At 47.1% G+C, this 14,661-nt stretch overlaps 7 protein-coding genes across 7 annotated transcripts; 5 read left to right on the forward strand and 2 right to left on the reverse strand.

Moving 5' to 3' along the window:
• The first annotated feature begins 663 nt into the window (after window positions 1-663).
• On the forward strand, window positions 664-1,227 carry LOC111627200 (guanylate kinase-like). Its single transcript, XM_023370770.1, is given in 1 exon segment — window positions 664-1,227. A coding segment is annotated over 1 exon segment (564 nt).
• A 110-nt stretch (window positions 1,228-1,337) lies between these two features.
• LOC111627201 (putative protein phosphatase) lies at window positions 1,338-1,970 on the forward strand. The gene has a single exon (XM_023370771.1). It carries the CDS (start codon window positions 1,338-1,340, stop codon window positions 1,968-1,970), a length of 633 nt encoding a protein of 210 aa, XP_023226539.1.
• Window positions 1,971-2,015: 45 nt separating this feature from the next.
• On the forward strand, window positions 2,016-2,935 carry LOC111627202 (serine/threonine-protein kinase PrkC-like). Its single transcript, XM_023370772.1, has one exon. It carries the CDS (start codon window positions 2,027-2,029, stop codon window positions 2,933-2,935), a length of 909 nt encoding a protein of 302 aa, XP_023226540.1. The 5' UTR covers window positions 2,016-2,026.
• Window positions 2,936-3,769: 834 nt separating this feature from the next.
• Window positions 3,770-4,417, forward strand: LOC111627204 (ribulose-phosphate 3-epimerase-like). Its single transcript, XM_023370773.1, has one exon. It carries the CDS (start codon window positions 3,770-3,772, stop codon window positions 4,415-4,417), a length of 648 nt encoding a protein of 215 aa, XP_023226541.1.
• Window positions 4,418-6,919: 2,502 nt separating this feature from the next.
• Window positions 6,920-7,822, forward strand: LOC111627205 (uncharacterized RNA pseudouridine synthase YlyB-like). The gene has a single exon (XM_023370774.1). It carries the CDS (start codon window positions 6,920-6,922, stop codon window positions 7,820-7,822), a length of 903 nt encoding a protein of 300 aa, XP_023226542.1.
• A 699-nt stretch (window positions 7,823-8,521) lies between these two features.
• LOC111627206 (putative ABC transporter ATP-binding protein MPN_334) lies at window positions 8,522-11,004 on the reverse strand. Its single transcript, XM_023370775.1, has 2 exons — window positions 10,129-11,004; window positions 8,522-9,136 (listed from the first exon to the last, which is right to left on the reverse strand). The coding sequence occupies exons 1-2, from the start codon at window positions 11,002-11,004 to the stop codon at window positions 8,522-8,524; spliced, it is 1,491 nt and encodes a 496-aa protein (XP_023226543.1).
• A 16-nt stretch (window positions 11,005-11,020) lies between these two features.
• On the reverse strand, window positions 11,021-14,660 carry LOC111627207 (peptide chain release factor 1-like). Its single transcript, XM_023370777.1, has 2 exons — window positions 13,588-14,660; window positions 11,021-11,087 (listed from the first exon to the last, which is right to left on the reverse strand). Exons 1-2 carry the CDS (start codon window positions 14,658-14,660, stop codon window positions 11,021-11,023), a joined length of 1,140 nt encoding a protein of 379 aa, XP_023226545.1.
• Between the last annotated feature and the right edge of the window lies 1 nt (window position 14,661).

Below are 14,661 nucleotides of genomic sequence, written 5' to 3' on the forward strand. Positions count from 1 at the left end.
CTTTTTGTTAGGAAGCAGGATGATTTTCACACACCTATTCTAACACGGTGCTATGATGGGACTATGCTGAGAGTAATCGCGGGTAAATACCGCGGTCAAAAACTAAGTTTGCCCGACCAAAAAACGACCAGGCCAATGCGCGATGCGGTTAAAGAGGCGCTTTTTTCGATCATTAGCGATCAAATTCCCGGCAGCGTTGTTTGGGACGCTTTTGCGGGGGCTGGCTCGCTGGCTATTGAAGCGCTTTCGCGCGGAGCGAGCAAAGCGATCGCGCTTGAAAAAGATCCCCGCGCTTTCAAAGTTCTCCAAGCGAACGTGGAAAAAATTGGCGTCAAAAACATTGACTTGTACTTACGCGATGCTCTCAACTACGCTAGCCTTGTCTCAGGCGTTAAGTTTGACCTAATTTTTCTGGACCCGCCTTACCAAAAAGTCGGGCTCTTAAACCAAATTTTGCAAGCGATTGTGGACAACTCTTTGCTTAACTCCCAAGGTCTAATCGTGGTTCAGAGCGACGCTCCTGAGTTAGTCAAAGTGCCCCAGGACTTAGTTAGGCGCCAAACTAAGCGGTACCAAAAAACCAGTTTAATTTTCTTAACCTACAACTTGTAAGCGCAAAAAGCAATCGTTAACCTCAACCTGACAAAGATATAATGTGGTGATATGGACAGGAAATTAATTATCTTTGCTGGTCCTTCCGGAGTGGGCAAGGCGACGATTGAAGCGAAACTTTTTGCCGACCCCAGTTTGAAGTTGATGTTTTCTTGTTCGGCCACGACGAGGCCGCCGCGTCTAGGCGAGATCCAAGGTCGCCACTACTACTTTCTCAGCGAGCAGGAATTCGACGAAAAAATCAAAAAAAACCAATTTTTTGAATGAAATAAACACTTTTTTCACAAATACGGGACTCTCAAGAGCGAACTGGAAAGGATCAATAAACTCGGTTACATACCCTTTTTAGAAATTGACGTTGAGGGAGCAAAACAAATCATCAACCGTCACTCCCGCGAATACCATTTAATCACCATCTTCATCATGCCACCTTCGGTCAGCGAACTGGAGCGAAGAATCCGCGCCCGAGCGACCGAAAGCGAACTCCAACTCCAGGAAAGACTGGTTCGCTACAACAAAGAAATTGAGGACAGCAAATTTTTTGACCACGTGATTGTCAACGATGATTTGGACAAAGTTGTCGCTACAATTAGAGAGATAGTGCAACCAAAGTAATGGCAAAGTGAGCGATTAAAACTGACATTGGTGTCGTCCGGCGTCAAAACCAAGACCGGGGAGCGGTCTTTCAAAACCAAGCCGTGACTTTCGCAATCATTTGTGACGGCATGGGCGGTCATGAAGGCGGCGAAACAGCGGCGGCGATCACGATTGACGTTTTTGACAAAGAGTTTACTTTTAACTTCCCGCGCAAAGTTAACGCCGAGACGTTGGAAAAATGGTTTGAACAAGCGATTAACAAAGCCCGCCGAGCGATGATCAAGTTTGCCAAACGCGACGCTCGCCTCTATGACATGGGCACGACCGTAGCCGGAGCAATCAAAATCGGCCCGGATCTGTTTGTTTACAACGTCGGTGATTCGCGCGTCTACCTTTACGACGGTTTGCTTACTCAAATCACCAAGGACCACAACATCCGTAACTACTACATCGAGCACTATAAGTACACCGAAGAACAGGCGGCGATGACGCTGGGAGCGATGGCGCTAACTAACGCGCTGGGACCGACTAAAAAGACCCACGTCGAATGGTTTCACATCCCGCTGAGTTCGCAAGCCACTTACGTGATTTTGACGACCGACGGTATCCACGACTACTTACCGAAGCCGAAGTTTGAAATGATTTTGGCGAAAAAATCATCGCTGGAAGAGAAACTGAATGAAATGGTTAAAAAAGCGATCATCGGTAAGTCTTCGGACAACTTAACCGGTATCATTGTTTGTTTAAACGAGGAAAAATAATGTTAGAAGCTCTTAAGAAAAAATACGTTTTTAGCGGTGAAGTCGGTCAAGGAGGAATGGCCAAAATTTACCGGGCAATCGAAAAGGCAACTGGGCGGATCGTAGCGATTAAACTGCTCCGACCCGACAACAAAGATTCGCACCGCAACCAGCGTCGGTTTCGTTCCGAAATTCAAGCCATCAAAGCGATCCGTTCGCCCTACGTAGTCTCGGCTTTTGATTTTGCTTGGGACGACAAAGTTCAGTACATTGCCATGGAGTACATCGACGGCAGTATTTTAAAGGAGTACATCGGTCGCCGGGGCAATTTAACCGTCGACGAAGCGGTCGAATTCGCTAAGCAAATCGCGCTTGGACTGCACGAAATGCACCAGGCCGGCATCATCCACCGCGACATCAAAGCCTCCAACATCATGATCACCGACCACGGTCAAGTCAAAATCATTGACCTTGGCATCGCATTGCACGACGAAACTGACCGGGTGACCCAGACCGATAACATCATCGGTTCGGTTCAGTACTTAGCGCCCGAACTGCTCGAAAAAGAAGAAGCAAACGCGCAAACCGATATTTACGCGCTCGGCATTTTGCTCTACGAAATGCTAATCGGCGACGTCCCTTTTAAAGAAAAAACCGGTCTTGACACGGCGCGAAAACACCAAACTTCAACCGTGCCCCACGTTAACAAAATCTTTAAAAACATCCCCCAAGCCGTGGCCAACGTGGTCATTCGCTCAACCGCTAAAAAACCCCAACAGCGCTACTCAAGTGCTTACAAACTTTACGAAGACCTTGACACTTGTCTGAGCGACAAACGTCTTTACGAACCAGTTTACCAACTGAGCGATAGACTGCGTAAAACGTGGGTTGAAAAAATTAACTCCTCGGCCTTTTGGTTAGTGGTCGGGTTAGTTACGATCGTCATTTTAATCGCCATCGTGATCACTTTAATCGTGGTTAAGTAGGTTTTGATGCGCGGACTAGTTCGGAAAGTAATCGCCGGATTTTACGACCTTGAAACCGAGTCGGGCAAAAATTACCGGGTGCGCGGAGCCGGCAAACTCCGGCACGAACAGCAAAGTCCGCTGGTTGGCGATTATGTTGAATTTGAGCCGGACGGGATGATTAGCAAAATTTACCCGCGGCAAAACCAGCTCGCCCGACCCGAGGTTGCTAACGTGGACAAAGTCTGGCTGGTCACGTCGGTGGTTGACCCCGTCTTCTCAACTTTTTGACTCGACAAAAACTTAGCGATCATCGAGTCCAAGGGAATTAAACCGGTGTTAATTTTTACCAAAGTTGATTTGGCTAGTCCCAACCGCTGGCTTTTTTACGCCCGCCAAGGTTACCAAGTTTTCCCGGTCAACGCTTTTGATCCAGAAACGATTCGACCGCTCAAAGATCAGTTTGCGGGGCAAGTCGTAGCTGCGATGGGTCGCAGCGGCGTCGGGAAATCGACCTTGATTAACCAGCTCGCCCAACTCGAACTACCAACGGGGCAAATTTCCGAGCGCACCCGGCGGGGCAAACAAACGACCCGCGTGGTTGAAATGGTTGATTTTTTAGGCGGGAAACTGATTGACACGCCCGGATTTGAAACGATTGAGCTCGGTCTCACCAAGTCTGAACTAGCCCACGCCTACCACGATTTTCACGCGCTGAGCCGCAGTTGCTCGTTTGGACGCAGTTGTCTCCACCAGCACGAGTCCGACTGCGCGGTTAAAAAGGCGCTCAAAAGTGGAATAATTAGTTTATCAAGGTACCAAAACTACCTTAAATTACTCACCCAAATCTAAAAAATGTCGCGAATTCACCTTTCCATCTTAGACGCCCAAGACCGCCTCAAAACGATCAAACAGGCGCTTAAAATCGGTCTCAAAGCTATCCACTACGACGTGATGGATGGCCGCTTCGTAAGTCAGAAAACTTTACCGCTTGACGAACTAATTCAACTGATTAGCGCCAGTCCGAAGCACTACGTGGACGTGCACTTGATGAGCAAACGTCCCGACCGCCAAATTCGCAAAATCGCTCCTTACGTTGACCAAATTAGTTTTCACATCGAATCTTTGTCGGCGCGAAAAATCGTCAAACTTTTAGTCAAGAACAAACACATCAAACTTGGCATTGCGCTCAATCCGCGCACGCCGGTTGTCAGTCTCAGACCTTACCTAGGTCACTTACACCACGTATTGATCATGTCGGTGCAAGCTGGGCAAGGGGGTCAGTCGTTTATTTCGCAAACTTACGAAAAAATTGGTCAACTCCAAAAACTCCTCCAGGCGAACGGACAAAAGTGTCTCATTCAAGTCGACGGAGGTATTAACGACGCGAACGGACCCAAGTTAGTTCAAGTCGGCGTTGATCAAATCGTGGTTGGATCGTACCTCGTCCATAATTTGAAAAGAAACTTTGTCAACAAAGTGCTTGGCCAAGAGAAGAAGTAGCTATGAAATTCAACACGACTTACACCCCCGAAACTAACCTTAAGGAAACGATCGCGGCCCTAGCGTGGATCCGCGAGCAAGTTAGTAGTCAAATCAAAAAACTTTACCGCTTTACCTACGTGAGTGCGCCGCTTTTTTTGGAGCAAGACTCGGCCTTAGAAGTTCGTTTACCCAGTCTAACCCGACCGATCTCCTTCGATGCCATCGATGAATACCGCGTCTGCACCTTGCTTTTAACGCCGACTAACTGAATCCGCGCCATGATTGAAAGACTGGCGCTCGGTTCCGGGGAAGGGCTGTGAACCGAAGCCCAAAGCATTTGGCGCGACGCGGCCGAAACTCCCAGTGACACAATCACCCGCCACGAATTAATTTTTCAAACCAAAGTCAGCGCTGACGAGGACGAAGTTAAACTGGCAAAAGCCCAAGCCCAGCAAGTCTACCAAATCATCTTTGAGTTAGCTAAGGAAGTTCAAAAACGTTGAAAAATTAAGAACATTTATCCGCCCACGGTTAATTTTGTGACTAGTCAAATGATGGAAAATGAACTTCCCAACGAATCTTTTGATAACCGTGAAATTGAGTTTGTGCTTGAAAGCGACGCCTACATTTTACAGGCCTCGGGCTTAAAGATGTTTTCCGGCCACATTCACCAAAATGTCCCGCCTAGTTTATACGACTTGCGCAACCACTACGAGATTATTATGCGCGACCGGGTCAACGCTCTGACGATCAGAGTCGCGGCGGTGGCTTTAACTAGTAACGGTCAGCAACTCAAAGACCAACTAACCTTGGCTCGTCAAGAGCAACTCCTAGCCAATCCCTTTTACGAAAATCTTGTCCGCCAAAGTTACAAAGTTTTGGAAATTCGTTTTAATTTACCGCGCTTAGCAATGGCGTTGCTCGGTAAAGGTCACATTNCCCGACCCGAGCCGAGGTGACCGATGTTTACATCGCCACTGAACTTGGCGCCGACGCGACGATGCTCTCGGGCGAATCGGCCGCTGGTCAGTACCCGATTGAAGCTGTTCAAGTCATGTCAACGATTAACGCCCGAGCCGAAAAAGAGTTTTACAACAAACTCTACTACCAAGTCCAACTTGAAGCGATTGAAAAAATCTCGCGCGGTACGAGAGCCAAAATTGCTCGATTGGTGGCGCGTAAAACTATCAACGGTGACTTCAAATTTGCGGTTGTGCTCTCGCGAACTGGCAAACTGCTCCAAGAGGTGGCTAAGTTTCGGCCTAACACCAACATTTTGGGAGTGACTAACGACGTGCAGCAAACGACTATGTTCGGGATTACCTCGTCAGTCTTTATGTCGCCTGACACGAGCCAGTTTGATGCGATCAAAGCCGATAAGCAAAAAGCGCTTGAAGTGGCCAAAATTTACGGAGCCCAAAAAGGCGACCGACTTTTAGTGGTTGAAAACAAAGCGGTCACAATTTTAAATTACCGATAACAACTAAATAATTAAGCGATTAAATGACCCGGCGGGGTCTTTTTTTTGGCCAAAATCGGAATAAAAGACGATTAGATGCCGTTGCTAGACCATAAATTACCCGTTTGGGCCGCTCTGACCAACCTATACACGTGAATAACTTGTTAGGCCAAGTGAAATATCGAGCGTTTGAAATCCACAATCAGAGTAGTAGCCGAACGAATCGCTTTTCTAAATGTCCATCTCAGGTCGGCTAGGATCTGAAAAAAGTGGTTTGTTCCTACGAAAAATAGAAAAATCTTTTCAAATCTTCGATGAACAAAAAGTTGAGCACGAGAATATTTGTCCAAAAATATATTCTCCTCAAAATTAACTATGGTGAGTGGAAACCAGGCGAAAAAATTCCGTCTGAAAATGCTTTGGCGATTAAATTTAACTGCTCGCGAATTACCATCCGCAACATTTTGCAAAGTCTAGTCTACGGATCTTACTTAGTCCCAGTCAAAGGCAAAGGTTACTTCGTCGCTTCGGTTCGCATCGGTGCTAACTTTATGCCAGTCAGTCAAGAGTACGATTGCCCAACTGCCCAGGTGAATATGCTCAGTTACCAGCAATTGCCCTACCGAGAAACTTGGCTTGAAATGCTCGGCGTCAAACTGGAAAAAACCGAGTTTGAAAGAGCTCGTATTTTTGAAAAAACTTACTTTGATAAAGATGGTCAAGAAGGCGTGTACCAAATTACCGTTCTTAACTCAAGCGAGGTAATTCTTTTTGATCAAAAAGAAGTTAATCAATCGCTTTCTAAGTACCTAGTTTGACAAGGCGTGATGCTATCGCACGCCACCAACATAGTTATTTACGACCACCACCCCTACTACGCCAAAATAGCTCGTCGGCTCGGTTGGAAAGATGCTTATCCGTTCATCGTAACTTTAATGAGCACGCAAAAATCTTGGGTGGAAATCTCTTTCCGTATTATCGCTAAAAAACTGTTTAAATTCGCCCGAACCTACCGGATTATGCTCTAGTCCCGCTCGCACGCTTATTGTTATAATCTCGCTATGGAAAAAGCGACTAAATTAACGGCTCAAAATAGCGAGCGAATTGACAAGTATCTAGCCGAAAATTTAACGATTAGTCGCACGCAAATTCGCAAGTTAATCGACAAGCAGTGCGTGAGTGTCAACGGCAACTTGGTCCGCAAAGCTAACTTTGTTCTTCAACCGGGCCAAGTGGTCGAGATTAGTCAGCCGACTCCCAAAGAAAGCAAAGTAGCGGCCGAAGATTTACCGATCGATGTCGTTTACGAAGATGATGACATCATCGTAGTCAACAAACCAAGCGGACTGGTTGTTCACCCAGCGCCCGGTAATTTAAGCGGCACGCTCGTGAACGGACTAGTCAGTCGTTACCAAAAACTTTCTCACCTGGGCGGAAAAGACCGACCGGGAACCGTTCACCGCCTTGACAAAGACACCTCCGGACTAATTTTGTTTGCTAAAAACGACGAAAGTCACGCCCTTTTAGCCAAGGCTCTGAAGGAACGCCAAATTAAACGGATTTACTTGGCGTGGGTGGTTGGTCACATCGACCAGCGCGTGATCCACATTAACTTGCCGATCGGACGCGATGTTTACCACCGGCAAAGAATGCGGGTTCAGGCCGAAAAATCTAAGCCAGCTCTCACCCACGTTTACGTGCTAAAAAGTTACCCCGATAAAACATTGGTACGCTGCGAGTTAGAATCGGGGCGGACCCACCAAATTCGCGTTCACTTAGCCCACATCGGTCACCCAGTCGTGGGCGACCCTAAGTACGGGAAAATAATCGATAATTTTGGACAAAGACTCCACGCTTACCAATTAACTTTCCTGCACCCGCGGAGCGGCAAAAAGATGTTTTTTGAAGTTCAGCCACCGGTTGAGTTTGACCAGTGGTCGTTTAAAAACAAACCAAAGAGTTAAGCGGCAACTTATAATTGCAACTATGGAAGGTTTTTCGCTTTACCACGCCAAAACGTGGCACTACGTGGAAATTAAACGCACGAATAACCGACGGATGTACTTCCAACTGGTGGGTGGCAAACTAATCGTCAGCGTGCCCGAAAAAATCAGCATCAAGTTAGCCCAGCAGTTTGTGGCCGAAAAACTACCCCGTTTTCTCAAAGCCCAAACTAAGCAGTTAGAAAATACCAAAGTTGACTTGGACGCACAGACGCTTGTTTTGCACGGCCAAAAGTACCGCTTTACTTCGCTAACCGGTTACCCAAAAAACGCTCTCAAAGTGAGCGGAACAAGAGTTTACGTCCAAACTAACCAAGGGCAAAACTCGGAGATTCTCAGGACAATCAAAACGCATCTCAAAACTGAACTAGAAAAATATCTCAAAGTTAGGTTGCCGCACTGGATTAAAAAAATGGCGACTGGTCCTTACCAGTTTAAGGTCACCGACAAACGAAGCACTTGAGCGACTAACAACGTGCTCAAGCGGAGCATATCTTTTTCAAGCCGTTTAAGCCACTTTGACCAAAACGTGATTGACTACGTGATCGTGCACGAGCTGGCCCACCACTTTTATCCGCACCACCAAAGTGAGTTTTGAAAACTAGTCGAGCACTACCAGCCCGACTACTTAATTCAGCGCCAGAAAATGCGCTTTGACTGCTAAGCAAAATCGTGTTTCTTAAATAGGTACCAATTGAGAAATAACAGTCCGACACCCAGCACGCAGTAAAAACCTAAAATTACCCAGTAGTTGACTATTTGCGGAGCCGATTCAAGTTTATCTAAATCAATCCTGTAAACTTTTTTACCTTCTTGATCATCTTGAAGATAAAAATGCTCAACCACGCGCGGGTTGTCGGTTAGTTGCAGAGCACTGTTTGGGCCGGCCAAGGAATCATAATTAGAATTTTCAAGCATGTTTCGCCACAAAAAAGGCAAATGATCAATCACGTTCAAGTACTTCATGATTCTCTTTTTGCTAACTTGATCACGGTAATTTTGGTATTGACTTTCATCTAGATAGAGAGAAATGTGGGTCTGAATTAAAGAACCGATCGTGAAAAGCGGCATAACGTCGGTTTGGGCAGCTGTATCATAGGATCCCGCAACTGTAGTGCCCGTAAAAAGAACGAGGTAGCCTTGTTTTTCGCTCACACGCAGAGTTTCGCTGAGGTAGTAGGCGTGCGTTACTAGTTCGATTTGTTCCTCGGTTAGAACCGGATATTTATCGGCGGCGTTATGCTCGGCAATTTGAGCAAAAATTTCTTGTTCGGCCTTTGGGTTGTAGTCCGCACCGTAAACGCTGTAGTTCTCGCCACCCGGAATATATTGGTGGTAAATACTCTCTAAAGTATCGTCAAAAGCACGCTCAGTTACGTTGTTCCAGATAAATCGATCTTTGGTTTGGTCAACGAGTCATTGGTAGTGCTCTTTTTTATCGTCGGGTAAGTTGTCTTTGACTTTCAAAAATCCCTCGGCTAAAAGACCTAATGAGATCGAACCACCAGGCAGAGCAACAAAGGTATCAATGATTGGTCCGAACATAAAAGACAGCACGAAAAGAAAAACTAGCGCGACGGTTCCGCCAGCGCCGACGGCCATAGAAATGCAAAGCGCGATTGAAGAAACAACTAAAATCAGGAGCAAACTAACTAAAACTAAGTAGGACGACCAAACAAAGTGGTGTCAGAAAATCTGCCAACCGTTAATTAAAAAGACAAGGTGAGGCAGCCAAATCATGAGTGGGATAGCCGTGCACAAAACGCTCATGAAAGCCAGTCATTTTTCAAACCAAATCCGGTTGCGGCCGATCGGTTTTGAAATCAAAATTAACAAAGTTCCTTCGTCAATATCGTTACGAAAAATTTGGTTAGTTTTGACGGCGATAAAACCGATCACCGCGATGGCCGGCAACAGGAAGGTGATCACTTGCTTTCAACCAGTCGCTAACGTGGGTAAATCGCGCGCTAGCAAGAACTCCTTATTGCCTTGGGGACGAACTTGGTCAATCACGAACGTGTTGAGCATCACAAAGGTAAAAAAGAAAACTGCCAGCGACACGAATAGATAAATCCAAGTTGATGGCGCCCTGAGCATGCGGCGAATCGTGAAACGATAAATCGGCATTAGCGCGCTCCTTTGTTAACCGGGGAAAAATGCGGCGTATTCCCGTCGCGGACGTAGCGGTCGTAAATTGACTGCAAATCGGTTCCCTCGGGCACGATGGAAGAAACGACGATGCCTTGCCCACCGGCTCAGTAATTAACCTTGGCTAGGTCGGCGCGCTCCTTAACTGTGACAATGATTTTGTCGTTCTGTTGCTGGGCTTTGACTTTGTGTTTTCTCAGCAAAGTCAAAAGTTTGCTCTGGTTATCGCTGCTGATTAAGTAATTGTTAGTTGGCTGGTCGCTCAGTTTAGAACTGTAGACAACTTGACCGCGGTTAAGAATTGTCACTTCGTTAATTAACTGCTGGAGTTCGGCTAAAACGTGCGAAGAAATAAAGATTGACTTGCCCTGTTGAGCCAGTTTTTTAAGATCTTCAAAAAGTTCGGACCGAGCCGTTGGGTCAAGGTTAGCAGCTGGCTCATCCAAAATCAAAACGCTCGGGTTGTTGAGCAGCGACTGGGCCAGAAGCACTTTCTTCTTCATGCCCGATGAATACGAGTTGGGATCGCGACGACGGAACTCCCAAAGCCCCAAATTTTGCAAAGTTTCCTGGGCGATTTTGCGCGCCTCTCTCTTCTTAAGACCGCTGACCAGCGCCATTGAGTACAAATAGTCTTGGGCTGAAATGCGCTTGGGGAAGCGAGCCGATTCGGGTATGTAACCGACTAATTTTTTAGCTTCAATCCGATCAGCTTTAAGACCTTGGATTAAAAGTTTGCCTTCGGTCGGCAACATCGCGCTAATCAAACATTTAATCGTGGTTGTTTTACCAGCTCCGTTAGGACCGATAAAACCGTGGATCGCGCCGGGCGAAACGGTGATGTTGACTTTTTTGACCGCTTCAAACTTTTTAAAGCGCTTGGTTAAATTCTCGATTTGAATCGCGAAGTGTTCGTTTAGGTTGTCAAAATCGTAGTTAGAGGTCTTTGGTTTCACTAGGTTTAATTTCCGCGCCAATTTGGTCTTGGCGCCCATTAGCGCGTTAATTATACTATGGGAACCTTGGCAACGAGCGATTTAACCGCTTACTTTTTGCCATGGCTACGGACGGTTTGACGACCGCTCAAAAAGCGGTCTAAGTCACTAATTCGTTCTTGGTGACGACCGCCTTCAAAACGCTCGTTCTCAAAAGCTAAAATCATTTGGATCGCTTTCTTAGGTTTAGTTTGGCGGCCGCCGAAGAGCAAAACGTTGGCGTTGTTGTGTTTCTTGGCTAGCACGGCGTCTTCCAAGGTGACAAGACGTGCCCCGCGAATTCCGGTCTGGCGGTTAACGGCCAAAGAAATGCCGATTCCAGTCCCACAAACACCAATTCCTAAGTAGGTCGGATTTTTTTGGACAAAGCGCGCTAACTCTTGACCTTTGCGGGCGTAAGAGACTGGCTTTTGGTCGCTCTCGGGCCCCAGGTCAACCACTTGGTATTCGTGGCTGACAAAGTAGTCTTTCAGCGCGTTTTTGAGCGCAAAACCGGCGTGGTCAGCCGCTAGAACGATTTTTTTATTTTTACTCACGTAGCACCTTCTTATCGCTCAACCGGATCACCGTTGAGGGGCGGCCCGATCCGGGGCCAAAGTTGTAGTGTTTTTTAACGCTTGGAAAAGCTTTGACCGCCTGGTCAAAGTCAAGCGGCGGCTCGCCGGCCAAATTAGCCGAGGTCATGTAAAGGGGGCCCATTTTTTCAATTAAAGTCAAAATTCCATGGTGAGCCGGCATGCGCAGCGCTAAGTCCGCGCTCAAAACTAACGTGTAAGGTCCAGGCCAAATTTTCCGAGCGAACTTTTCGGCCTCAGCGCTCCAAGCAGTGAATTGGCGGGCTTGCTGGTAAGAGCTAATTAGCACCGCGAGCGGTTTACTAGGCGAACGTTTTTTGAGCTGAGCGATTAGTTGACGGTTAGTTTCGTCCAGCGGCGCGCCAAGACCAACCACGGTGTCGGTTGAAGTTAAAAAAAGTGGCGCATTATTTGGCATAGCAAAGTCATTATAAACCGGCTTATTCCGCGTTTTGGTTGGTTGGTTTAAAATGCTAAGTATGCCAGAACTTCCCGAAGTGACCACGGTCGTCAATTACCTAGCCAAACATTTGACCGGGGCTAGGATTGAAGATGTCAGCGTCGGGAAAGATAAGTTCGTCAAAGAAATCACCGCCGGTGTCTTCCAAACTAGGCTGATCGGGCAGCAAATTAACCAAATTACTAACCGCGGTAAATTCATCGTTTTTCACCTCAGTCAGCAGACGGTCATGCTTTCGCACCTTCGCTTAGAAGGTCGCTACCGCCTCGCCCAAGGCCAGCTCGTGCTCGGACCGCAAGACCACCTAGTTTTTCACCTTGACCAAAACCGCCACCTAATTTACAACGACTCGCGCCAGTTCGGCACTTTTCAACTCCGCAAGTCAGACGACTGGCAGAAAGTGCCGCCGATTAGTAAACTAGGTCCCGATCCGTTTCAAATTACGCCGCGGGAACTTTACCAAAAACTCCAAAAAACTTCGGTGGCGCTTAAAACGGTTTTGCTTGACCAGAGCGTGATGGTCGGGCTGGGCAACATTTACGTCAACGAAGTTTTGTGGGACCAAAAAGTTAACCCCTCTTTGCCAAGCAAAAAACTTGACTTAGCCGAAACTACTCAAATTCTAACTAGCGCCCGCCAAATCTTAAAAAAAGCGATTGAGTTCGGTGGCAGTTCGATTAAAACCTTTTTAGCTTTTAACGATCAGGCCGGGCAGTTTCAAAATTTTTTGAAAGTCCACGGCAAAGTTAACTTACCTTGTCCGCGCTGTCAAACCAAAATCGCCAAAACCAAAGTTGGCCAACGCGGCACTTACTACTGCCCCAATTGCCAGCGTTAAAAACGTCGGAAAGCAATCCGCCACTTGCGATTAATATCGCGTCTTAAAGTAAAGTTTTGGGCTCGCAAAAAACTAACGTTGTCGGCGCCAATTTCAAAGACTAAGTAACCGCCCGGTTTTAAATAGTTTTTGAAACTACTCAAAATCGCTCGGTAAGCGTTATTGCCGTCTGGACCGGCCAATAAAGCAGCGCGCGGTTCGTGCTCAACCACGCTCGGCTCTAGAAAGGTTGAGTCTTTAATGTAGGGCGGATTGGAAACGATCAAATCAAACTGATGGGCGGGTTTTAAATTGGTTAGTCAATCCGAGTCGATCACCTCAACCGCTAAGTTGTTTTTGAGCGCGTTAAGGCGCGTTTGCCGAAGCGCGGCCGGATCGTTTTCAACTAGAGTAACTTCGAGGTCAGGTCGATTCTTTTTTAGGGTCAGGCCGATTAACCCGCTGCCGGCGCCCAAATCGCAAACCGATTGGCCAGGACCAGCTAAACGAGAGACTAAATCAATCAATTCCAACGTTTCATAGCGGGGAATAAAAACCCGTTCGTTAATTTCAAGACGTAAATTGGAAAAGTCAACGTAACCCAAAATTTTTTGAAACGGCACTCCCTGCGCGAGCAGTTTTCTTTCGCGCTCGCTTATTTGCTCAGGCAAACCATAACTGCGTTTGTAATCCAAAAAATCCGTCCCAATACTTTGGTTCATTAAAGTCCCGCCTCGCGCATTTTCTCCGACTGGTCAGCGGCGATTAAAGCTTCCACGATCGGGTCAATTTTGCCGCTTAAAACACCTTTTAAAGAAGTGGAAAAGTTGATCCGGTGGTCAGTCACCCGGTCTTGCGGATAGTTGTAAGTACGAATTTTTTCCGAACGTGCGCCGGTGCCGGCCAATTTACGGTAGGCGCCCTCCTGCTCTTCTTTTTTGCTGATTTCAAGTTGGTAAAGTTTAGCTTTTAAAATGCTGAGCGCTAAATCACGGTTGGCGATTTGGGAGCGACCGTCTTGGGACTGAACGACGATGTTAGTCGGCAAATGGGTGATCCGGACCGCGGAATCGGTTTTATTGACGTGCTGACCGCCGGCGCCCGAAGCGCGGTAAGTGTCAATTTTTAAATCTTGGGGGTTAATCTTAACTTCGATCAGGTCGTCAATTTCGGGCATGACCGTTACCGTCGCCGTCGAAGTGTGGACTCGTCCCTGCGTCTCGGTTAAAGGAATGCGCTGAACGCGGTGGACACCCGTTTCGTACTTGAGCTGGGCGTAAACGTTGGTGCCCTTGACACTAAAAACAACTAAAGTAAAACCGCCGCTATCTGATCTTTGGACCGCGATCGGTTTCAGTACTTGGCTGTGCAAAGCGGCCCACTTTTTGTAAATTTCAAACAAATCGCCGGCAAAAATGTTGGCTTCTTGTCCGCCGGCCGCGCCGCGAATTTCGACGATCACGTTGCGCGCATCGTCTTGGTCCTTGGGCAGAAGCAAAACTTTTAACTGCTGGGAGAGATCGGTCAGTTTTTTGAGCGCTTCGCTCATTTCCTGCTTTGAAAGCGCCGCGATCGACTCGTCCTTGGATATGGCCAGCAGTTCTTTAGCTTGCTGGTAGTTTTCAAAAACAACTAGGTAGTCGTTAAAAACTTGCACAACTTCGCTGATTTGGGCGATTTCTTGGGCTATTTGCCGGTATTTTTTGACGTCGCTGACCACCGCTGGGTCGTTTAACTGCTCGTTTAATTGCAAATAATTCTGGCGAATTTTAACTAGCGAATCGTAAACTACTTTATCAAGCATG

The sequence above is a fragment of the Centruroides sculpturatus genome, unplaced genomic scaffold (assembly GCF_000671375.1).
Source record: "Centruroides sculpturatus isolate CEXI.00-Female unplaced genomic scaffold, Cexi_2.0 scaffold597, whole genome shotgun sequence".
NCBI classification, from domain to species: Eukaryota; Metazoa; Arthropoda; class Arachnida; order Scorpiones; family Buthidae; genus Centruroides; species Centruroides sculpturatus.